This window comes from Dipodomys merriami, unplaced genomic scaffold (genome assembly GCF_024711535.1).
Source record: "Dipodomys merriami isolate MVZ:Mamm:240054 unplaced genomic scaffold, mDipMer1.0.p SCAF_4, whole genome shotgun sequence".
NCBI lineage: Eukaryota > Metazoa > Chordata > Mammalia > Rodentia > Heteromyidae > Dipodomys > Dipodomys merriami.
The window spans coordinates 12,839,222-12,861,963 of record NW_027205603.1 but is presented as its reverse complement, the minus strand read 5'-3'; the positions used below and the strand labels follow the sequence as shown (position 1 = coordinate 12,861,963).

The 22,742-nt window shown below is 38.6% G+C and overlaps 2 protein-coding genes across 2 annotated transcripts in view; both read right to left on the bottom strand.

The window, feature by feature from the left end:
- The window catches only part of LOC138805664 (aldo-keto reductase family 1 member C3-like), a 36,937-nt gene extending 20,589 nt beyond the window's left edge, over positions 1 to 16,348 (bottom strand). The window contains exon 1 of the mRNA XM_069990570.1: positions 16,263 to 16,348. The gene's annotated coding sequence lies outside the window, so the exon portion shown is untranslated. The remainder of the gene's footprint in view (positions 1 to 16,262) is intronic.
- On the bottom strand, positions 528 to 20,495 carry LOC138805663 (aldo-keto reductase family 1 member C13-like). Its single transcript, XM_069990566.1, has 11 exons — positions 20,479 to 20,495; positions 20,187 to 20,331; positions 16,263 to 16,415; positions 11,700 to 11,867; positions 10,597 to 10,713; positions 9,396 to 9,473; positions 8,640 to 8,762; positions 6,754 to 6,863; positions 5,996 to 6,161; positions 2,471 to 2,553; positions 528 to 798 (listed from the first exon to the last, which is right to left on the bottom strand). Exons 3-11 carry the CDS (start codon positions 16,344 to 16,346, stop codon positions 756 to 758), a joined length of 972 nt encoding a protein of 323 aa, XP_069846667.1. The 5' UTR covers positions 16,347 to 16,415; positions 20,187 to 20,331; positions 20,479 to 20,495; the 3' UTR covers positions 528 to 755.
- Positions 20,496 to 22,742: the final 2,247 nt, after the last annotated feature.

Genomic DNA, 22,742 nt, shown 5'->3' with positions numbered 1-22,742 from the left:
CTACCATCTCATCTCAATCCTGCTCTTGATCACTGCTGATGACTCACCACTTCACCAGAGTTCAAACCTGCACAGGAATACTTCACTCTCCAGTTTCTAGGTGCTTCGATATGGAGCTGCCCTGAGACCAGTGATCATCCTTGCACTGTATCTCTCCTTCAACACTAAGAACCTTCAACTAAATGTCATGCACTGGAGGAACATTGACTGTTAATTTCCTCCTAACCATTATTTTCCTGAATCCTGAAAACAAGACCATCATCACCTCCCTAAATGTCCACAGTGTGGCCATTAATAGCCTAGTGTAATGATGCATGCCTATAATCCTGGCACTCAGATGGTTGAGGCAGGGAGATCACATGCTCAAGGCCAAAGGGGCTATATCTCATTACTTAGTCTGAAACAAAACAAGCTATCAGTATTATAGTCTTCTAATCTCAACCTTCAGACTTCTAGCCAGTCTTGGGTCACAATGAGGTGATAAGAAACACAACATGCAAGTCATAGTGACAGGGGTAAGACAGATCTTCAAGGAAACAACTTTAATTTATTTAAACATGTGATGAAATTGGAAATCCTTCTCTTCTAGGGGTGACTGAATGGATGAGAGGAGGGGACAGGACTCAGCTTTAGCTGAGTGTAACCGCTGAGCAGCAGCAATGGAGTGGAACAGATATATCTCAAGGGCAGAGCCACAAGGCCTCCCAGGAAACACACAGGAGCTTCAGGCAGAAGACGTCACACAGACTTCCATTTCAGTATTCATCAGAAAACGGATAATTAGGATGACCAAGAAGGCTACAAAGACAAAGAATGCATACCATAAGCTCTAGGATCCGTTTTTATAGAAGTTCATATGTTATATCTACAAAATTACCATTCAGTTAAAATCTAGTCCTTACATTTTCTGAAGAGGCTAAAAATTTGCCATTCTAACTTTCATGAATGTAATTTTGCAGCAAGCAGTTTTTAAATATAAGAACTATTTCCCAACTATATTCCCTTTCCAGAACAGAGCACATGGGAAGCATGAGAATGAGCATGGATACATACTTCTCCCTTTGTTGTATGTGTCCATTGACCAAAGGAAAATGGCCCTTTTTATTTCAGTTTCTCAAAGGGAAAAGAAATCACTTATATCAAGCTAAGTACAGAGACAACTTCACATACTAACCAACACAAAAATAATTTAAACCTTATTGTTTAGGGCTATAAATGCAATTTTAATTTTACTAATTAACTTATGAATATAAGTAAATAAATGTACTATTTTGTTATATTATTTACTATCCATTACCAATGTATAACATATTGTATTAGATTCAGACATGGAAGGAGTCATGGTAAGATAGAATGGGTAGTGCTCTATATTTACCAATACAAAATACAAAGTGATAAAGAAACTTTAAGCTATTGACGTATTTAACAGACAGTATGAATTTTTTATTGTATTTAACAGAGAGAATGAATTTTTTTATCTCATGGTATTATATCCCTACCTAGTCTTCATCTTTCTCTATATTAATAAAAATATTAACAGTGATAGTGAGTAATGCTATTGTAGATTTGCTATTTCCCTGTCAAATAGGATTACATTTACCAATATTATGAATTAAGATTATTCACAATCAAAGAGATATATACCCTGAGATTGAAGTCATTTATGATATATGCCCATTTTCACAGTCTTCACATAGACCATGAAGGAACACATTTTTTTGTTGGTCATGTGGTTTGAATTCAGGGATTAGGCACTTTTCCTGAGCTCTTTTTCTCAATGTTAGCACTTAACCACTGTGCGCCACAGGGTCACTTTCAGTTTTTGAGTGGTTAATTTGGGATAAGAGTCTCATGGGGACTTTTCTGCCTGGGCTAGCTTTGAACCATGATCCTCAGATCTCAGCCTTCTGAGTAGCTAGGGTTACAAGCTTGAGCCACCAGAGCCTAGTTTGGAAGACTTTTCTTTTTTCTTTTTATTTTTTTTTGTCAGTTGTGGATCTTGAACTCTGGGCCTGGGTGCTGTCCCTCAGCTCTTCAGCTCAAGGCAATACTCTACCATTTGATCCACAGTGCCACTCCAGTTTTCTAGTGGTTTATTGGAGATAAGAGTCTCATGGACTTTTCATCCCCAGGCTGGCTTTGAACCATGATCCTCAGAGCTCAGCCTCCTGAGAAGCTAGGATTACAGGTGTGAGCCACTGGCACCCAGCTGGGAAGACATTTTTGATGACTAAAAGTTTCCTCCTGAGGGAAACAGCATTCACTTGCTTTCATTTCAGTTTTCTCAATAATTTCATTATCTTCTGCACTGAGATATTCCTAGTTCCCGAAACTCAAAAACAAATGTTCCATTAACTCGCACACTGGAACCACTGGTGAAGCAATTGCAACATTTGACTTCTAATAAGGAAGGATGAGATTTGATACTAAAATAACTTGAAGCTTAATATAAAATAATAAAGTTACTTACAACTCAGCAGGAAGATATCTGAAATTTCTATTCAGGCCATCTATCATTTTCATGTCTTCTAAAGATAACTGGAATCCAAAAACCTATCACATAAGCAGAAAAAAATTTAAATATTTATATGGTACATTGACTATCCAAGTAAATCAGATTTAATAGCCAGCATTTAAAACATTGGACAAATTTCTTGAAAGCATAATTATATTGAAAAACAAGATACCATATACAAATGAAGGCCTGAAAAGTAGCTGACCCAGAAACACTACTGATGTTATAAAAAGATTTTAGTTTCACAGATATAGAAGTTACCGTAGAATCAACAGCAAGTTTTGAAACAACACAATTCAAATATTTTAATGGATAGTTAGATTTCCATATTAATCAATGAACATTTAAATGAAGAATCTTTTCAACATAATTGAAATCAGGCATTGTCCAATTGCTAATTATATCACTTTAAAAGGATAAAGGAGCTGAATAAATTTGGAACACTTAAAGAACAAAACAAATTTTAGGAGTTGCTACATAATGTGGTGTATGTGTGTATACATACGAATGTATTATGAATGTATGTATGTATGTATGTATGTATGTATGTATGTATGTGAGAGAGAGATTGAGCAAAAGAAAGAGGACATGGACAGAAGCAGAGACCAGAAAAATAATCACTGTAATGAAATTAGATTAATATTTCAGAATTTTTTCTAAAAATTAGATATTAGAGCAAAATGGACTTATTCTGGGAAGACTTTAGCAAAGTTATTCTAAGTGTAACAGAATAATCTGTCAAAGATACCTAAGACACTCTTCAAGAACACAAAGGAAATATTTTTCCATATGGAACAGCAGGACTGAGGTTCTAGCACTGATAAGCCAATAAGGGAGAGAAAATGAAACATTCAAAGGTAGGAAAGAAGCCATAAATGTCATTACTCTCACTGAGAACATTTGATTACCATTTTAAAATTATGTATATATACATAGATCTTTATTTCAAGTTGTTTAAAAATGCTACAATTGAATTAGAGAAATGTAAGTAACACAATGAAGTAGGATATTAGTATGTTTCCAAAGTACAAAAGACCTGACACTAACCAGAGACATAGCAAAGGGATGGATGCTACAATTCCAGAAGAAACTTTTGTACAGAGAACACACCAAAGCAAGCATACAGACAGGAGGAGATATTCTGATATATCAAGACTTGAAAAAATAGCTCCTATTGAGAATAGATGAATGCAAATTATTAAAATGCCTTCCTATAATTATACTTCCCAGTTTTCATACTCTTTGTTGCATAAATTTCCAACTTCTTCCAGTAGGAGATGTTTTTACTCTTGCATCACTTGAATCTGCCTACTGTGTAACTCACTAGCATTTTGCAAAACCAATAATGTATCATTTTTTGGGGGGGGTCCTGTCGTGGTGCCTGAACTCTGAGCCTGGGCGCTGTCCCTCAGCTCTTCAGCTCAAGGCTAACACTCTACCACTTGAGCCACAGCACCATTTCCAGCTTTTTTTCTTTTTTGCTTATGTGGTGCTGAGGAATCGAACCCAGGGCCTCATGCATGCAAGGCAAGCGCTCTACCACTGAGCCACCTTCCCAGCCCTGATGTATCATTTCTGAGCCTGGCCCTTGAAGGCATGTAAGTAGATACACATTGCCTTGGTATATGACTAAGTGAAGGTGCAAACCCTGCACTAGTTGGAAGAAGTTAATAGAGGGCTGAGGAGACCAGAAACCGGCCCAATCACTTTCACAAGACAGAATAGTTTGATTTTCCTGAAAATATGTGACAGTTCTTGACATTTCTGCAAACTTAGCCTAGATAGAAAAACCTTTACTGAACTTAGGCTGAACTAAGGGCAAGATTCAAAACGATATGACCGTTTATTTTTGCTTTTTGTTCACCCCAGGGGCTGAACTCAGTCCCTGGTGCTCTCCCTGATCTTTTTCCCACAAAGCTAGTGCTTGACCACTTTGAGCTACAGCACTACTCTCATTTTGCTGGTGACAAATTGGAGATAAGAGTATTACAGACTTTCCTGCCCAGATTGGCTTTGAACCCAGGTCCTCAGATCTCAGCCTCCTGAGTAGCTAGGATTACAGGTGCGAGACACTGGTGACCTGCTTAACAATAGGATCGTGAACTAAATAAACACTCTAGTATGGATGGTTTGTTTTATAACTAGTATAGTAATAGTATAACAGAAGTGATCTACTGGGAAAGGAAAGGGCTATCAACCTAGATCAATGGAAAAACAGGAAAGAATTTAACTAATCAGTGAAGAAACTTAAGGTAAGGAAGTTAAAGTATTGATATACAAGAAAATGCAAAACAGAACCATAATAACTTGCAGATAAAAATCATGGACTTAATTTACCCAAATGACAACAAACCTGACCACACTAAAGCCTTAAGCACAACCATGTTCACTGGAGTATTATTTACCCATAGCTAGATATGGAAGCAACTCAGATGCCCCTCAGTGCATGAAATGATCAACAAAATATCGTATACCTACACAATGGAATTCTATGCTTCCATCAGAAAGAATGACATTGCCCCATTCGTAAGGAAATGAAGAGACTTTAGAAAAAATATATTAAGAGAAGTAAGCCAGAACCAAAGAAACACAGATTACAGGATTTCTCTCATTTGTAATAACCAGAATATGTATATAAATCTACAAGTAAATTCAAAGGATATTAGAAGACAAATAATTACACTTGGGCATGATGAATTAAATAGCACTCCAAACATTTGCACAGTGAAACAAAGGAGGATATTCTTATGAGAAGATCATGATGGCTCAACAGTTACATGCATACGACCATATAAAATAATGCATATCCAAATGGGCTCCAAGAAGTAGAAACAAGAGATTTTTTACAGCATTATGTGCAGTTATGTTTTTCTTTCCCCCTTTTCCTTTTGTTTCTTCCCAGTCGTCCCTGTTTTTCATTTTTGTATCCTTTGTCTTGTATATAAGTTTATCTTACTTGGGGAGGGAAAGAGGAATCACAAAATGTGGGATGAACCAATTCAGTAGATATATTTGTTGATGCGATATTGGAAATGAAGTATACAATTTGGGGGCAGAGGGTTCAGGAGTGGGAAAAGTGGGACAAAATCAGGGAGGAAGTAACACTGTTCAAAAAGAAATGTACTCATTACCTGACATGTAACTGTAACCCCTTTGGACATCACCTTTATAATAAAACTTAAATTAAAAAATTTCACGGCCCTCAATTAAGAAACAATGATGTCAGCGGCACAGGGATATGCTGTGCATGGATGAATTAATTCTAAAACAAAATTCTCATTGCTCTTCCAATCCTAATTCATTATGGCTATTCTCTTTTCTATGGTAAATTAGAAGAAAAAATTTTCAAGAGCACTGGGAATCTCATGGGCCTAAGAAATACCACAAACAACCATTAGATCCAGAAATGTGTTCAGAGGATTCACGTGAAGAGGAATAAACAGTGAACAGGAGCCCTGATGGCAACAGCACCCTTATTACCTGCAAATTCTCTTTCATCTCCTGTTCTTTGAAACTCTGAGCCAGGGTCACAACCCCTCGTTGCACCTGGTAGCGAAGAGCAATCAGAGCTGTACTTCTATTGTACTTTTTTGCCAAGGCACTCAGAACTGGATCATTCAAGAGTACAGGGGAGCTCTGGTCCACCCTGAAAGGAGAGACAGAAGTGCTGAACTCCAGAGGCTGAGTACTCAGTTTTGTTAGGAGACTTCCAGAATGCATTTGAGTGCCCATTTTAGACCAGAAGTACTAGCTTAGCAAAAGGAGTACATTTAAATACAAATTTTCCCCTGAGCCAGTTCAGAATATACTTTAAAGAGCTGAGGCTAAGCTGGGGTCGGTGGCTCAGGCCTGTAATCCTAGCTACTCAGGAGGCTAAGATCTGAAGGTCTTGGTTGGAAGCCAATCCAGGCAGGAAAGCCCATGATACTCTTTTCTCTTTTTTTTGAGAGACTGGGGAGGGGATCTGGACGTGGGGACTGAACTCTGGACCTAGGAACTGTCCCTCAGCTCTTCAGCTCAAGGCTAGTGCTCTAGCATTTGAGCCACCTTCCCAGCCCCAGCTCCCATGAGACTGTTATTTCCAATTAAGCACCAGAAAACCAGAAGTGAAGCTGTGACAGCACCCAGACCCTGAGTTCAAGCCCCACAACCCATATAACAGGAAAGCAGAGCCTATGGGACTGAAGATACCTCTTCAACAGTAACATTCTAAGCAAATTCCCTGCTGGACTTATTACCATCGTTTGTATCTTTGAGTTCCTAGAGCACCATAGGCCACCAGAACAATATCCTTTGACTTGCAGAAATCCAGCAGCTTGCCCTGGTTGAGATATGGATGGCACTCTACCTACACACGAATAAGACACAATGCTATCACATTACGTCTGAACCCAGTGTTGACATAAAGGAGAAATGTTAAAAAAATTAAACAAAGCTGAACAATGAGAACACATGGAACATTAAATCTGAGTTAAAATGACCAAGATGAAGTGAATTTCTTGTTATAAAAATCAATTTTTTATCTCTATTACCAGAGTTTGCTTTTTAAAGTAATTTTCTTGAGTAACTCAGTATTGTGGACCACATTATCAATACTAAACACAATTACCTCTTTATAACCAGGTAATTTCTTATCATTTCAAAGATATAAGAAATTCTAATCAGGAAACAAACCAAAAGGAAATGCCTCTAAAACACTTGCAAGAAATTTGAATTTGGTGAGTGATTCACAATAACAAGTCTGAGGACCAAAACAACAGCTCAGTAGAATTCTCAGTAGAACTGTGGGAAATTTGAATACATACTGGATTTAGATGTTGAGATGAAATTCCCATGAATATCTTGGGGTAGAATAATGGAAGTTTATGTGAGGGAACTCTTTATTTCTAGGACATATATACGAGAAGACCGCCCATATGGAAGAATTATGTCTACTATTTGCTCCAAAGAGATTCAGCAAAATATTACTGATTTGGTTGTAGACTCACCAGCATATTAATTTTGATACAGGATTGAGAACATGAATATTTTTTTTTTTTTGGGTCCGGTCGTGGAGCCTGAACTCTGGGCCTGGGCGCTGTCCCTCAGCTCTTCAGCTCAAGGCTAGCGCTCTACCACTTGAGCCACAGCGCCACTTCCGGCTTTTTACTTTTTGCTTATGTGGTGCTGAGGAATCGAACCCAGGGCCTCGAGCATGCAAGGCAAGCGCTCTACCACTGAGCCACCTTCCCAGCCCCAGAACATGAATATTTTGTATCAAGCTATCAGTTATTCTAAATGTTAGATATATTTAGTGGCAAACATTAGGGAAGTCTAATATTATACCTACGTTAACATTCTAATATTTTTGGAAATTCATAATGGGTCGATAAGTATATAAAGACTTAAGGGATATTTTTATTTTTAAATCAAAGATGCTCACTTATGTGTAGAAAGATTCAAAAAGAAAATGACCTATGGAAACAGACAAAGAAGACATATTCTTGAAATATCTGAGGTCAGAAAGCAAACAGACGCTAAATGATTTTCTGACATTGAGTCAGCTCTGTGTTCTGCTGTAAGTTACTCAGAGTGCATTTCTTCTACCTTTAGTGTCACTTTAAACAGATGGCATGAGCAGTCTAACATGGACAGCCTTCACAGTTTTCACTTTCTTTTCAACGTAGGTGTACCAATAGCCATGTAAGCCAAGATGAAGACAGAAGCATTGAAACTTCACGCAAGCCCTTACCAATGTCTATCAAGAGTTCACTCTATCTTTATTATCAGCCCAATCTTCTCTGACAATCTCAGACGTATCCCATTAATTGTAATTCATTACTGTAGTCCAATATTTTACCATTCTTCCAAACTCAATTGTACTTAACAAATGCTGCATTCTAGATATATGCCCAGAATCTGCATCCACTAGACACTAATGTGTGCTCTCATTTAAACAAAGAATTACTAGTCAGAGACACCATTGAGAGACTTCTATATTCTCTGAGACAAAGACATTGGTGATAGAATCTTTCCTTCCAGTCAAATGAGATCAATTGAAAAGTCAAAAATTTAAAAAAATCTTATACTAATAAAGAAAAATGAAAATGAAATAAAAGGAAAAGAAGAGACTAAGACAGCTCACCTGATTGCAGACAGGTTTGTGCTTGAGTCCTGGCTTGTTCAGGATCTGCTCTAGCTGCCGGTGATTGAAGTTGGACACTCCGATGGATTTGGCCAACCCTGCATCCTTACACTTTTCCATGGCCTGCAGAGCAAGTGGAAGTGAAGACATGCATCAACAAAAATGCGAGATGGAACTGTTCAAAAGAATACAGTCAGGACTGGGAAGGTGGCTCAGAGGTAGAGTGCTTGCCTTGCATGCAGGAGGACCTGGGTTTGATTCTCAACACCACATAAACAGAAAAAGCCAGACGTGGTGCTCAGTGGTAGAGAAACTGACGTTACCTTGGCTCTGTGTTTGATTTCCCAGTGTTGCCAAAAAAATCAAAATAAAACAAAACCAGAACTCCACTACCTTCACTGGCTAGAAATGACAATTAAACTCATTAGAATTGATTTGCAGAGGAGAAACTGATAAAGATAATAACAAAAGATGTAATGGCCAGAAAAGGAATCTCTGGGTCCTTATTGTAGAATTGAAGACATTACTACATAAGAGGACAAAGATGTCTATTCCTATTGCCTTCAATTCTGCTTCTCTCCGTTTTTCTCTATAGTTTTCCATCAATGCATTCATCAACTGCTCCAGCATAACATCCTCATAAACCTAATGATTGTCCACAGCCAACGTAATGTACCCCATTCTCTGACCTAGACATACCACCCAGCTCTCCTCTTCTAGCTTCCTCTGTTGCCTTTCTTTCAAATACTCACTCACCTCCCACGTGGCACAGAAATCCACTGTGTCCAATATTGACTTCCCATGTTCATCGGTTGGAAAAAGGTCATCCCCTTGCTAGAAAAGAAGCAGGCAACAATGTTGGATAAGAAATTTTCTCATTACCTTGATCATGTAACTGTAACACCTCTGTACAGTATTTTCAAAATAAAAAACTTATTTTTAAAAAAGAAGTAATTACATCTGCCTCACTAATTACACATTGGTTACCCATGAAATACTTCTCCATGTATGAAAGAGAATGAATGATTCACTGAACATACAAGAAAGCAAGTAGAACCTCACTCACTTCCTATACTGAGCTCTACCAAGTGGCTTGTGTACTAAGTTCTTAGAAATATTTGGGTGAATGAGTTACTCTATTCTCTAATGCTGATTATATTTAGAGTATTATTATTTTGGGGGGGTTCCAGTCCTGAGGCCTGAACTCTGGCCTGGGCACTGTCCCTCAGCTCTTCAGCTCAAGGCTAGTGCTCTACCACTCAACCCACAGCGCCACTTCCGGCTTTTTTCTTTTTGCTTCTGTGATGCTGAGGAATCGAACCCAGGGCTTCAGGCATGCAAGGCAAGCGCTCCACCACTGAGCCACCTTCCCAGCCCCTGTATACAGTATTTTTAAATAATCCTTCCACCCGGCCTTCTGAAATATCCTACTTCACATAGGTAACTCTGCTTATTACTACAGTTTCTTCTAACCTAAAATGTGCAAGATTCTCTGGAAAGGACCATCAACAACAATGGATATCCATCTTGAACCTGCCTTAACTATGAAGATTCTTTACCTACTGGAACTAAAGATGGCTAAAGAAGGCTCAAGGCAAGTCGGCCCTTGATCATGGGAGTTGTGGAGAAACTACTGATCGCTAATGGCCATGAAACTTAAACTGTTTCAAAGCCACATTTACCACCAATAGAAAAAGCTGAGAAACAATAAAGAAACCTCTAGTAATGATAAGGGAAAATGTTGTATAAGCCCAGTCATTTCTAGCTGTTATCTGTATTCTCTAAATATAGGCCACACTTGAAGTTTCTATCCCTTAATCCATTAATGTTTGTCTAATTTATTTGCATAGTTGGAAAAACATACAAATAAACTTTATTTCAGTTCCTGACAGAAGCTTAACTCAACCATTTGTGGAAATTATGCTCATACCCACCAACTTTATCATACATTGCCTACCTTCATAGGCACTGGATAATGAATGAGATAGAGGTCAACATAGTCCAGTTTGAGGTTTGCCAGTGATCTTTCCAAGCTAGGTTGGACCAGATCTGGACGAAAGAAAGTACACCAAAGCTACAGAAATTGAAGAATAGAAATTGTTCTTGATTAATAAATTATCCAAAGATGGACATTTATATCTTATAAGATTGACATGTCTGTACTGGAAAGAAACTGATGTTGGAAAACACACCCTTCATATTTCGATTTCCTTCTATTTGCCCTGTCAAAGTGCGTCCCATCGTATTGGGTTATTGTTCATCAATTTATAGAAATTGGAAATACATTTTAAAAAGGATAATTTTTAATCAAGTAATAATGACTTCAAATTTCTGAATTACTAAATTTATTATTGCTCTACGTCTTTCATTCATGAATATATGAACAACTAGCTTCTTTATATTTACATGGCTGGAGGGACACATTTTGAACATTTCAACATGTTACACAAATCAGTACATTTTAACTGAAAATCATTTACTATCCAGAAAATATCAAATCTCTGATTTTTATGGGTGTTAAAAACTGATCTTCTAAATGTGGAGAAAATATAGGAAATAAGCAAGGGGAGAAGGGAAGTCATAATTTTGGCATAGTCTATATCACCTCTGAGCCCATTCTAAATAATGGTGCTTTGAGTTAAGGACATAAACATAAAGGCATTTTAATGTTATGAATGTGTATACAATCACTAAGTAGTCATTATCTTTATAAACTGCTTTGTGTGTGTATGTGTGAGTGGATCAGTCCTGGGTTTGAATGTAGGACCTGAGCACTGTCTCTGAGCTCCTTTGCTCAAGCTTCTTTGCACAGCTCCACTTCTGGTTCTTCCCCGTCTTTCCTGCCCAGGCTGGCTTTGAACCATGATCCTCAGCTCTCAGCCTCCTGAGTGGCTAGGATTACAGGTAACTTAGGTCATATATCCTCTATGGGAAATAAGTGAGAATAAAAGGCGCACCAATAAGCACATTTTGCCAACTGATATTTCAATTTCATACATAATTTTCTCTTGTTTATATCACATCATTCATTTGCACACTTACACACTGTAGACACAATACCTTTGAGGTGAGGAATATATCTTCTCTCTTCACAGTGCCCTCTTCAATCTTGTTTCGAACGGCCTGCCCTACCTCCTCTTCCACTTGGTATGCGTAAGCAGTGTCAATATGGCGGAAGCCAGCATCTATAGCTAACTTGGTAGCCTCCAAGGCCTTACTCTTGGGAACCTAGGGATGCAACCAGAAGTAGTATTTGGAGAAAGAAGTTATCACTAGATACCAGAGTAAGCCAAGAGGATAGTTGACAAGACCAAAGAGATTTGGACTACAAATCATTGTAAGATGGCATATTTGACAAAAGCCTCATTACCTGATCGTTGAATTCCCATTTTCTGAGATACTAAATGACACCCCAAATGTTGTTTTGGAGGCTACAGATCCAATTACTTACATTCAAAAGAACTGACACTTATTTACATCTTTTTTTTTTTTTTTTTTTGCCAGTCATGGGGCCTGAATTCTGGGCCTGGGTGCTGTATCTCACCTCTTCAACTCAAGGCAAGTGCTCTACCACTTGAGCCACAGCACCACTTCTGGCTTTTTTCTGCTTATGTGATGCTGAGGAATGGAACCCAGAGCCTCATGCATGCAAGGCAAACACTGTACCACTGAACCATCTTCCCACCCCTATTTACATCTTTATTTATTTTGAACATGGACCACAAAATCAACTCACATTTTCTGGGTCTTTGTGCTAAAGAAGAATTTTACATTCTAAGTCCCTTACAAACCCATGAAATCTTCATTAATTATATATAATATGTATTATATATTATATAGTAGACCCCAGAAACAATTCCTCTTCATATATTATCTGGAACCTCATGCAGAATTAAGCATATTGAAATAATCCTATTATTTCCATAATCCAATTAATATAAAGAGGTCACTAAGTAAAGGTCAAAGGGTAAGAATGGAAGGAAAATTATAGAAGAAATCTGGTACAAGCTTCTGTGATTCTTTCTCCCTTCACAAAAATGGGAAATCTGTCTATAATGAAATCTGTTAGAGAACTTTCCAAGATTTTCATATTACATGGAGTCCTCTGATAGGACCTGCCAAATCCATCTCTCAAAAGAAGACAGTGCAAAACTGTACTCCTCTTTTGTATACAAGCCATTTAGGAACACTCATCATCGTTATCTTTAAATAGCTGCTAAGACATCAAAGTCCGTAGATACCAACCAGAGCTAGACTGATCATTCAAACTTGGCTAGAGAGCAATGGGTGATCAACCACATTTTTATGCATCCAGGCTTCCTTTTTTTTTACAGATTAAATGCTGATGGAAAAATATATTCTCAAATAATCTAGATATACAAGTAGGTGTGAGCATAGCTGGAAGATCTGAGAACCAAGTGAATCCCCAGCACTCATACAAGAAGTAACAAAGTCTTGATAGCCCAGTTCAACTCCCAATCATTCTAGAATTCTTTCCAACATTTCCCCATAGGATAACGTACTTCTTCAGGCGTGTAGGTTCCAAGGCCCAATGTGGGGATGAATGATCATGTTTTCGTTTCACACAGTGCTCTTTACAACTCATGGCTGGTCAGTTGTCTGACTAAGCTCATGTTGTTCCTTCTGCTTCCTGCACAGGACACTGAATAACTTACATCCTAGCTCCTGCCTAATGGTTAGTTAGTGTCACTTCCTGTGTAATGATTAATCAATGGTACTACTGGTCTAGAAATGAACTAATATAAAGGGAGAAATGTTTCACATATAAGAAGAGAGTTGGAATCACTATATTTTTATGGAAGTTAATTTTTGTTATTTTATTGGCACATATTTAATTGTACATAGTAAAGGATTTCATCATGTCATTTCCATTCATACATAAACTTCAATAAAATTTCAATAAAATTAATTACATATATTACTACCTCCATCTAGACCTACTTATAAGGGATGTATTTTTCCCTTCTTCAGTCACGTGGGCCACTCTTAATGAGCCCTTAGGCCTATAAAGCTGTATCAGTCCACATCCCTTCCTTTACCTCCAAGTTGACTACTGGACAGAGCCACCATTTCTCACATACATGGATTGCATCCTTTGCTTTGCTAGAAGGAACTTTTGGATTTCTTCTAATTTTTGCTCAATCGAGGTAGAAGGAACTTTTGGATTTCTTCTAATTTTTGCTCAATCGAGGTAGAACTAAAATGCATGTTTTTCATACATTCCTTTAATTTCTACTTTATCACCTTAGAAGAGATGGCTGAGGGGAAACCTGATTGCCCAGGGTCACATGTCCAAATACAAATGTGGCCACATCCTATGCAAGATGCAGTGGGTGGAGAAACATTGACCAAGATGCACTTTGCCTATGAACTGATTTCTGTAGTACACAGCCTTACTGAACATTATGCATAAGTGAACGGAATTGAAAATATATTAAATTTATTACATTTTGGAATAGGTGGCTAAAATTTGATGTATTAGAATAATTATTGGGATTCAGATTGGAACTGGTAAATTATTAATGGATTATTATAAAAGCCAAGTGATTTAACATAATAGTTAAAAATAATGACTATATTAGTCAATGATGTAATGTCATCACACAATATGTATTATAAATACACATGTATGATAGCTTAAAATTTATTCTTTTGGAAAGATAAAAGTGTATGATTATTAAATCTTCTATATGATTTTCAATCTTCTCAAAACAATGGTGATCAGTTTGGAATCTGAGAGAAAATGACTGCCATGGTCTCTTGATCCGTGTCTATAAAATTATGGCCAAATCAACGTGGATTATTTATAAAAAGTGAGAGAGAAAGCCAGGCACCGTGGCTCATGCCTGTAATTCTAGCTACTCAGGAGGCTGAGATCTGAGGATCACGGTTCAAAGCCAGCCCAGGCAGGAAAGTCCATGAGACTCTTATCTCCAATAAACCACCAGAAAATTGGAAGTGGTGCTCTGATGCAAGTGGTAGAGCACTTGCCTTGAGCTGAAGAGCTGAGGGACAGTGCCCTAGTTCAAAAGCCACGACCGACAAAAGAAAAAAAAAGTGAGAGAGAACAAAAACATGCAAATGACAAAGACATTGCTAGGAAGCATCTTTAGGGAAACAACCTTGTGTTTATTTCAGAAAGTGATGACAATGTACAGCCTTCTTTTCCAGAGCAGGGGGCTCAGCTTTAGAAACAACTAAGCAGCACCAATGAAGTGGAAGAGATTTATATCCAAAGATATTTCCAAAGGGCAGAGCCACAAGGCCTCCCAGGGCTCTCTACACACAGGAACTTCAGGCAGAAGGCATCACACAGGCCTCCATTTCAGTATTCATCAGAAAATGTATAATTAGGGTGACCAAGAAGGGTAAAGAGAGAAAGAATGCATACCATATGCTCTAGGAACCATATTTAGAGAAGAAATGGCATCTATGTGACTGTCATTACATTGAGTCATTACAAGTCATGATCAGGGAAAGAATTTGTTGTTTTAACTTTTATGAACAGGACTTTATAGAGCATGCTTGTACAATATAAGGACTAAATTTTTCCTGTTACTCTTTCTTACTCGGGAAGAACATAATATAATGCAGAGCCTACCAACCTTGATACATATTCTTTTTCTTTGCTGTTTCAATCTTCCAAAGCAAAGAAAGGAATTGTAGTCCTTTCCACTTCAAGTCTCAAAAAGGATGGAAGCCTCTTTTTATCATGTTTAGCGTATAAGTAAGTCCATCTTTTACCATTCCTGCCATTACCACTCCCACCAAATGTTTTCACAAAGGGCAGCCAGAGACTTCAGTGCTTAAAGCCTTGCCAATCTCCTTTTGAAAGGGATATTGCAGTGTGAACCCCTTCCATCCTGCCCTTTGCATTCTAATTAATTGATGATTATGACTTCTTAATGCTCTGACAAATTCTGCACACTTGATCTTTGAGTCATGATGCCCACTTCCTGACTCTTTTAAGACTATATGCTTTCTTTTTCTTAAAAAACTATGGTATATGTAATTCTTCCTCCTAAACAATTTTGCTCTACCTACCTCCCCCCTTTCTTTTATTGACAAGATAATTAAATGCTAGTGCTCTCACACCCTGTGTGAAAATAGAACATTGAATTTCTATTCATCCCAGATCCAATATTTACTATCAGATGTTAAAGGCTACCCCAAACCCAATGAAAAGTTCCTTTCTATCTTTTATTCTGTTTTCTACCCCCATCAACTTTCTGATTTCTCTGTATCTTGCCTTCTAGAACTCTTCATGAACTATAGAAATAAACTGAGAAATGACTCCAAATGCAATCAACATCCAAGCAAGTGACCTGGCAGGCAGTATTGTTGTATTTGAGAGACAGTGATCTTCTGGGAACCACATCAAAAATACAGGAAAATATGACATGCAATGTAATTGGTCTGTGATTAACTAGTCCAACTCTGATGGAGTTTACATGGCTTAGCTCTATCCTGGAAATAAAAAAACAAACCTGAGAACCAAGTAAGTCAAAATACTCAGACAAGAAATGGATGTGTTGACAGCATAGATAAACTTCCTCTCATCCTAGGTTATTTTCCTTTACCATGCATCAAATGATAACTTACCTCTTCAGGTGTGTAGGTGCCAAAGCCCAGAGCAGGGATCAAGCGACCATCATTTAGTGTCACATAAGAGTGTTTGGAGTTCATTGTTGGTCTGTCTTCTGGCTAAGCACAATCTGTTTCTTCTCTTGCAGGGAAGTCAGTAATGCATAACCCCTGCTTGTCAAATAAATAATCAAAAGTGATCCATTGTTGGAAGAGGCAATGAGGTTAAAGTAATATTCTCGATATTCTTATATGGTAGTTCATGCTTGTAATCCCAATATTTGGAAAGTTGAGGCAGATACATTGTGTATTTAAATCCAACCTGCTCTACTTAGGGAATCCTATTCAAAAATAATCAATAGACAAAGAACAAGCACATGTGAAATGGGACTGGAATCAATTTTGTTATGGTCTTATATAATTAAAATTAATCTTGATGAACTTTTTGCCACTGTAATGTTAAATTTTGATGGCTTCTTTAAAGTTAAGCATATTTATGTTTTTTTGAGTATACTTGAACGTGTAGTTCTACATCTTTCAATTCAATGGCATAGGAGGTATTAAATTTACCTTCTAAATCACCTAAAACAATACTTGTGATTTAACCATGGGCATAAAGGAGTAGTCACTTAAAATACTTTGCCATTAAATAGCTATTCAAATGAAGGCTGATGTGGTTACTAAATCATTGGAAACCCACTTTAATGATCAGAAAACATAGCAATGTTCTTGACAAACATAAAAATCTTTGTAATGACAATATTTAGAAGAAAAAGACACAACAGCATCTACATTAACACTATACCGGAAGTAGAGCTGTGGCTCAAAGTGGCAGAGCACTAAGCCTTAAGTGTAAAAGCTCAGGGAGACTGCCCAGGTCCTGGGTTCCAACTTCAGTTGAGTAATATTCTATAACTGTCTGTTGAGACCAATTATTTGATACTGCTGTTCAAGGCTTTTATAATCTTGCTTATACTCCAATGAGCTGTTGAATTCATTGTTTAATTCTGGATATTAAAATTTCCATATTTTATTATTGAATTGTTTATTTCTCTCTTTAATACTGTCAGTTTCAGGTTCATATATTTAAGAGTTCTGCTATTATGTGCATATATGTTTCCAGTTGTTCTTTGTTCTTGGTGAATTAGTTACCCAGGCTGGCCTCAAACTCTTAATCATCTAACATCAAGATCCATGGAAATACATGCAAAATTTTTGAGAAAATGTGAGGGTAATATGTTTTATAGGATCTCTGAACTCAAAAAGAAATAAACAGTGTATTTTTTTAAAGTTAGTATTTGCAAAATATTACACAAAATTATCAGTGGCATAGAATACAGACTTCAGCACTACCTTTTATTTATATGAGAATTTAAGAGGTGGCACAACTTAGACTATTAATGAAACACAATCAGAACAAATAATGGCTATTCACCTCAAGGAAAAAAAGATTGAAAATTCCCTTGTATACTGTATATAAAAGGAAGTCCAGAATATAAATGATATAAAATATAATAAAGAAGAAATAAAGGCATTTAAAATAATCTGAATACATCCTAAAGCCCAGCCTTGGGTATGAAACAGCCTTGTCAACTGACCAAAATATCAATTTCTATGTAAGAAGAGCTAGAAATACTTTAATGCATAAAAAGTAAAACTATGATTTGGCAAAATTTACTATTAACATAATTAAAAACCAAAACAGTAGATTTGGAAAGCCTTTATGAACCAGATGAGGGAGCTTAATGTTTATATTTTAAAACAGATATTAAATATTTATCTGTAAATACCAAATTTTCAATTAAATATTGTCTAAGATGCAGAACAGTCTCTCATGGAAGAACAGAGCTGAATGACCACAAGCATAGTAAAGGCTGACTAGGTTGACTAACAGTCCAGGGAAAGCTTCTGGGAAGTGCAGGGTATGCCAATAAATCAGGCATTAGAAATGAGAGAGAGAAAAATGGGCGGGGGAGGGGCCTCAAGCCCAGCATATTAGAGAGGAGAGGGCAGAGGGAGGTTCAAACCCAGCATATTTACTGCAGTTCAGGATGTTATGCAAACAGGTTTTAATTGGGTTGAAATCAATAAAGCAAAGTTCCAAGAGATGACGCAATAAGCAAGAGTTGAAGGAATCACTACAATCCCTTCACAGTGGGTCTTCCCTGTGTGGGAATACATGGGCCTGGGCAAGCAGGCTGCCTTCAGCTGTCCTATAAAGACACAGTCCCCAGGGATCATCAGTTGCTTATGACAAATATTTGGCTGATCACAAGCAACTGGGAAGGGCTACTAATCTGACATCAGTTTCTAGATGGCTGAGTCCTGCTTCTGGTATTAGGAAGGAAAATGTGTATTTAAATAGGTATCAAGACAACAACATAAGATTATAGAAATCACTCCATATAAATGGAACAATACTGAAGTAAGCATAGTTGTAAATAGTAGAGAAAAGTACACATCTCTGAGGACTTCAATGCTAAAACACAACACTTCCTAAAATTTGAAAACCTGGGCATATCATATTCTTTCAGGAACTGGCCTGAATCTGATATGGAAATTCAGGATTTATCTAGACAATGAATCTTCAAGATATCATGGACAATCTTATTATATATGCAAGTAAGAAGTCATTTTTTACTTTTATTTTGTTGTTCATGGGGCTTGAACTCTGGCCTGGACACTGCCCCTCATCTCTTCAGCTCAAGGCTAACGCTCTACCACTTGAGCCACAGCGCCACTTCCAGCAGTCATTTTTTAGAACTAAGATATAGACATCTTCAAATAAATGAGTACCCACAAAAAAATGGTGAGACAATTTTTGTTGGTGAATTTTCGCCCTTAACTTCTAGAAGTGTAATTTCACTGAAGAACATTCCCACCTTCTTTCCTCCTCCCCTTCTAGTACATAACTATGGCAATGGGTTGTAATATGTTGGGATGGAGCATTGCTGGATTCCTCAGGGAAGTAAGACAGAGAAAACTAATGCAAGACTGAACTATATTATATTACTTCTGCAAAGAGTTAAGTGGATGGAGCAATAGTTCCAAGGCTTTTCTCAACAGCACTTCTGTACATGAAAACCACACTCTCCTGGGTTTGTTTGGGTTTTGCTGATAAGATTGAAACACAGTAAATATTTATGTGTCCTCATATTCTACCTAAGGCCTATCTTGTCCCCTAAACTGGAAAGCAGTGTTGGAAATGTCAATATATCATCTGCTCATGGTAAACATGTCCTGTGCAGAGAGGCCTGGCCTAAACCCAGAAGGGCGGCCTACAACATGAGGCTGAAGAGTACACCCTGTGTGGAATGCTCACACTTGCTCATGTCCTGAGTTTACACTGTTGACAACTACAGAGCTTTCTCATCTCATGTCCTCACAGCTCACTGAAGTACCAGGGACTTTTGGGCCTCTGCTCTCTGCTAGTCAGCCTTTCCCCTTTCCTCCTCCTTTATTCTCCCTCAAAGGAATCATCTGTTGTTGTTGCCAGTGCTGTCATCACATTGCCCTGGGTCTGATGGCAAAAGCAGAAGTAAATCCAGAGAAGTTAAAGGTTTCTTTATGGGGGTGGGGGGCATTATAACATTCTTCACTATTCTTTTCTCATACTGAGTTTTCAATCATGATCATGTTGTATTCATATCATCAGGAAGCAGGTAAAGCTATTCATATTGGGGAGGGTAAAAAAGGAAGAAACCAATTCATGGAACACCAATCCTTTCCCTCCCTTCTGCTACCCCCCACCTCCGTTTTCCGTATGTGTGTGTGTGTTTATCTACCTTGGGGAAGGGGCATCATAGAAATGGGGGCACCAAGGGTGAGCCCATGCAGCAGTAGTGCTCAGGGGTCACTAAGCTGGAAAGGAACTTCCCAACTTGGAGGGAGGGGAGGGGGAGGAAATGGGGGAAACAGCCAAGCAAGAACTGGACTCCTTACCTCACTTAGGTAACTGTGACTCTTCATGCAGAGAGGGTGAGATGGAGGCCAATCAAGGGGAGCAGCTGCTCTGGCTGTAACCCAGCCCGAAATCTGGGTCCTAAGGCCCTCTCCGACCACAGCAGATATGTAAGAGTCACAGGAACTGCACAGGGATCACAACTTCCTTGTGAGAAGGAGAATGGCGAGAAGCTCCTCCCACTCCCTTCCCCTTCTCCCTTCCTTTCCCCCCGCCCCCTTCTCCCTCCCTGTCTCCTGCCCTGTCCTGGCAGCCAGCAGCTTAGAGACTCACTGGCAGGGTGCTGCTTTGGAAAATCCCCGCAACCCCGACCAGACAGCATGGAGAGAGACTGAGACAGTGGTGGCAGCCCCAGGCAGGAGAGGCCTAGCTTCAGCACAGCCAGGCAGTTGAGCTGGGGGAGTGGCCCAGCTCTGGGAGCTGCTTGGCCACTGGAGCAGCCCAAGAGAGTTGCAGCAGCCTAGCTACTAGCCTGCAACCCAGAGTCCAGTGGGGCCAGTGGCCCAGCCCAGGGAGCTGCCAGGTGGCAGGAGCAGCCCCCTGCATGTCCATCTCTAAGACCAGAATCTAACCTCCCAGTCCCAGCTGCAGACCTGACCCTGCTCCCTCCCATTGGCCCCGGGGGGCCTAGCATGCACACCAGGGGTTTGCAGGCCTGGGGAACCAGGTGGGCAGCCCACAGCCAGGCTCCTGGGGGCCAAGCTGGAGCCAGGACCCTGACCATCTCTGAACCCAAATGCCTAAATCACAACCCGAGATTACCATGTTCATGAGCAGCCAAGACAAACCAAATCTGACTGCCCACAACAGTCCAGGGAAGGACTCCAGTGAGAATGAAGAAAAGGTTTGCAAAACTTATTTTTCTTATCTTTAAGTAATTGTACTCTGCCACTTTAAGATCAAAGTCACATCTCCTGGCATCCTCCCCATCTCTCCCCACCTCACCCAGCCACACCTGTCACCTGGGCCCATTTCACATACACACATGGAATATTATGATTGTATTCTCCCACCCTTCCTCTCTCCATTTGTCCACCCTCTCCCCTTTGAAGAAGACACACCACCATGTACAGCCACACAGGGATGTGCCAGAGTTGGTCATGAGGCACAGTCAGAAAAGCAAACTGTGGACACATGAAGGCGCTAGATGGCTTTAGGATTACCAATTTACTTTATGAGTTAACCTGCAAAATTTGTGTTCACTCCCATAGTTTCAGCCTCTAGCTTGGAATTATCTAAAGTCTTCAGTTGTTTGGGGACAAACCAGGAGTGACATGGGAGTTTCTACCCACCATCCAAGAAAGGTTAAACATCCACATACAAAATTAAACATATGGATGATTGCTACTACATGCATATATACATACACACATATACATATATATACATACACACCTATATACATATAAATATATATGTCAGTCATGGGCTTGAACTCGGCCTGGGCGCTGTCCTTCAGCTCTTCAGCTCAAGGCGAGTGCTCTACCACTTGAGCCACAGTGCCACTTCTGGTTTTCTGAGTGGTTTATTGGAGATAAGACTCTCACAAACTTTCCTGCCCAGGCTGGCTTTGAACCAAGATCCTCAGATCTCAGCCTCCTGGGTAGGTAGGATTTCAGGGAGCCACCAGCACCTGGCTTTAAAATATTTTTGTGCCTCTTTTTGTCTTTGTTGGTCATGAGGCTTGAACTCTGGCCTGGGAGCTGTCCCTCAGCTCTTCAGCTCAAAGCTAGTGTTCTACCACTTTGAGCCACAGTGCTACTTACTTTAAAATGTTTTTAATCCCGAGGTGGTTGACTGTATGTGTAAAGAACTCATAGATATAAAGCACTGACACCTCGTTTGGATAACAGCAAATGTATGTTTAAAACTGATTAGAACTGTCCACATCATTTATGAAGAGAACCAACTAAAAGTGCTAAGTAAACAATTCCAGAAAAGAATGATGTGATTTTTATATTAAGAAATAATTTAAAATACAAATAAGGGCTGTTTATGCAGTAAAAAGAGTCAAAATACTACAATATATGTTGACAAAAAGGGCAAGATTGCGATGGTAAATAGACATTTTCCTAAATTTAGATTTTGGATGCTTGATTACAAAGTTGTCTATCTGCTTTTAGACATCCAAAAATAAATGCTATTAAAAGTTTTAGGTTTTATAAACTGGAAAATATTCATTTGGAAAAGGACAAATCTCTGTCCTTGACCAGTGGAACTGAATGGAAATTTCTGGTAGAATCCAAACATTCAAAACTTGTCTTGATCACTAAGTAGCAATTAATAAGAATTTCTTAATGTCAAGACAGCACAAGATACTTACCATATTTACCAAATATTAATTAACACTAAGGGCAAATTCTCAACAATTACCTTGTGTTGTTCAAATGAATGCTAAGAGTTTGGGACTCTTAATCTCCCTATTAAATGGAAGAGCCTGAATCTGACCACAGTTTTGTTTGAGTGCAGTACAATTTTAAAAAATGAAACAAGGCAGAAATGAGTACATAGCTATCTGATTTTATTTTGTAGGTTGT

Excerpts from the sequence above, each read along its gene's own strand:
- LOC138805663 (XM_069990566.1), bottom strand. The coding sequence starts at position 16,346 with ATGAACTCCAAACACTCTTATGTGACACTAAATGATGGTCGCTTGATC. Across the intron at positions 10,714-11,699 it reads ATATATTCCTCACCTCAAAG|CTTTGGTGTACTTTCTTTCG; the intron begins GTATTGTGTCTA and ends CAATTTCTGTAG. Across the intron at positions 9,474-10,596 it reads ATTATCCAGTGCCTATGAAG|CAAGGGGATGACCTTTTTCC; the intron begins GTAGGCAATGTA and ends CTTCTTTTCTAG.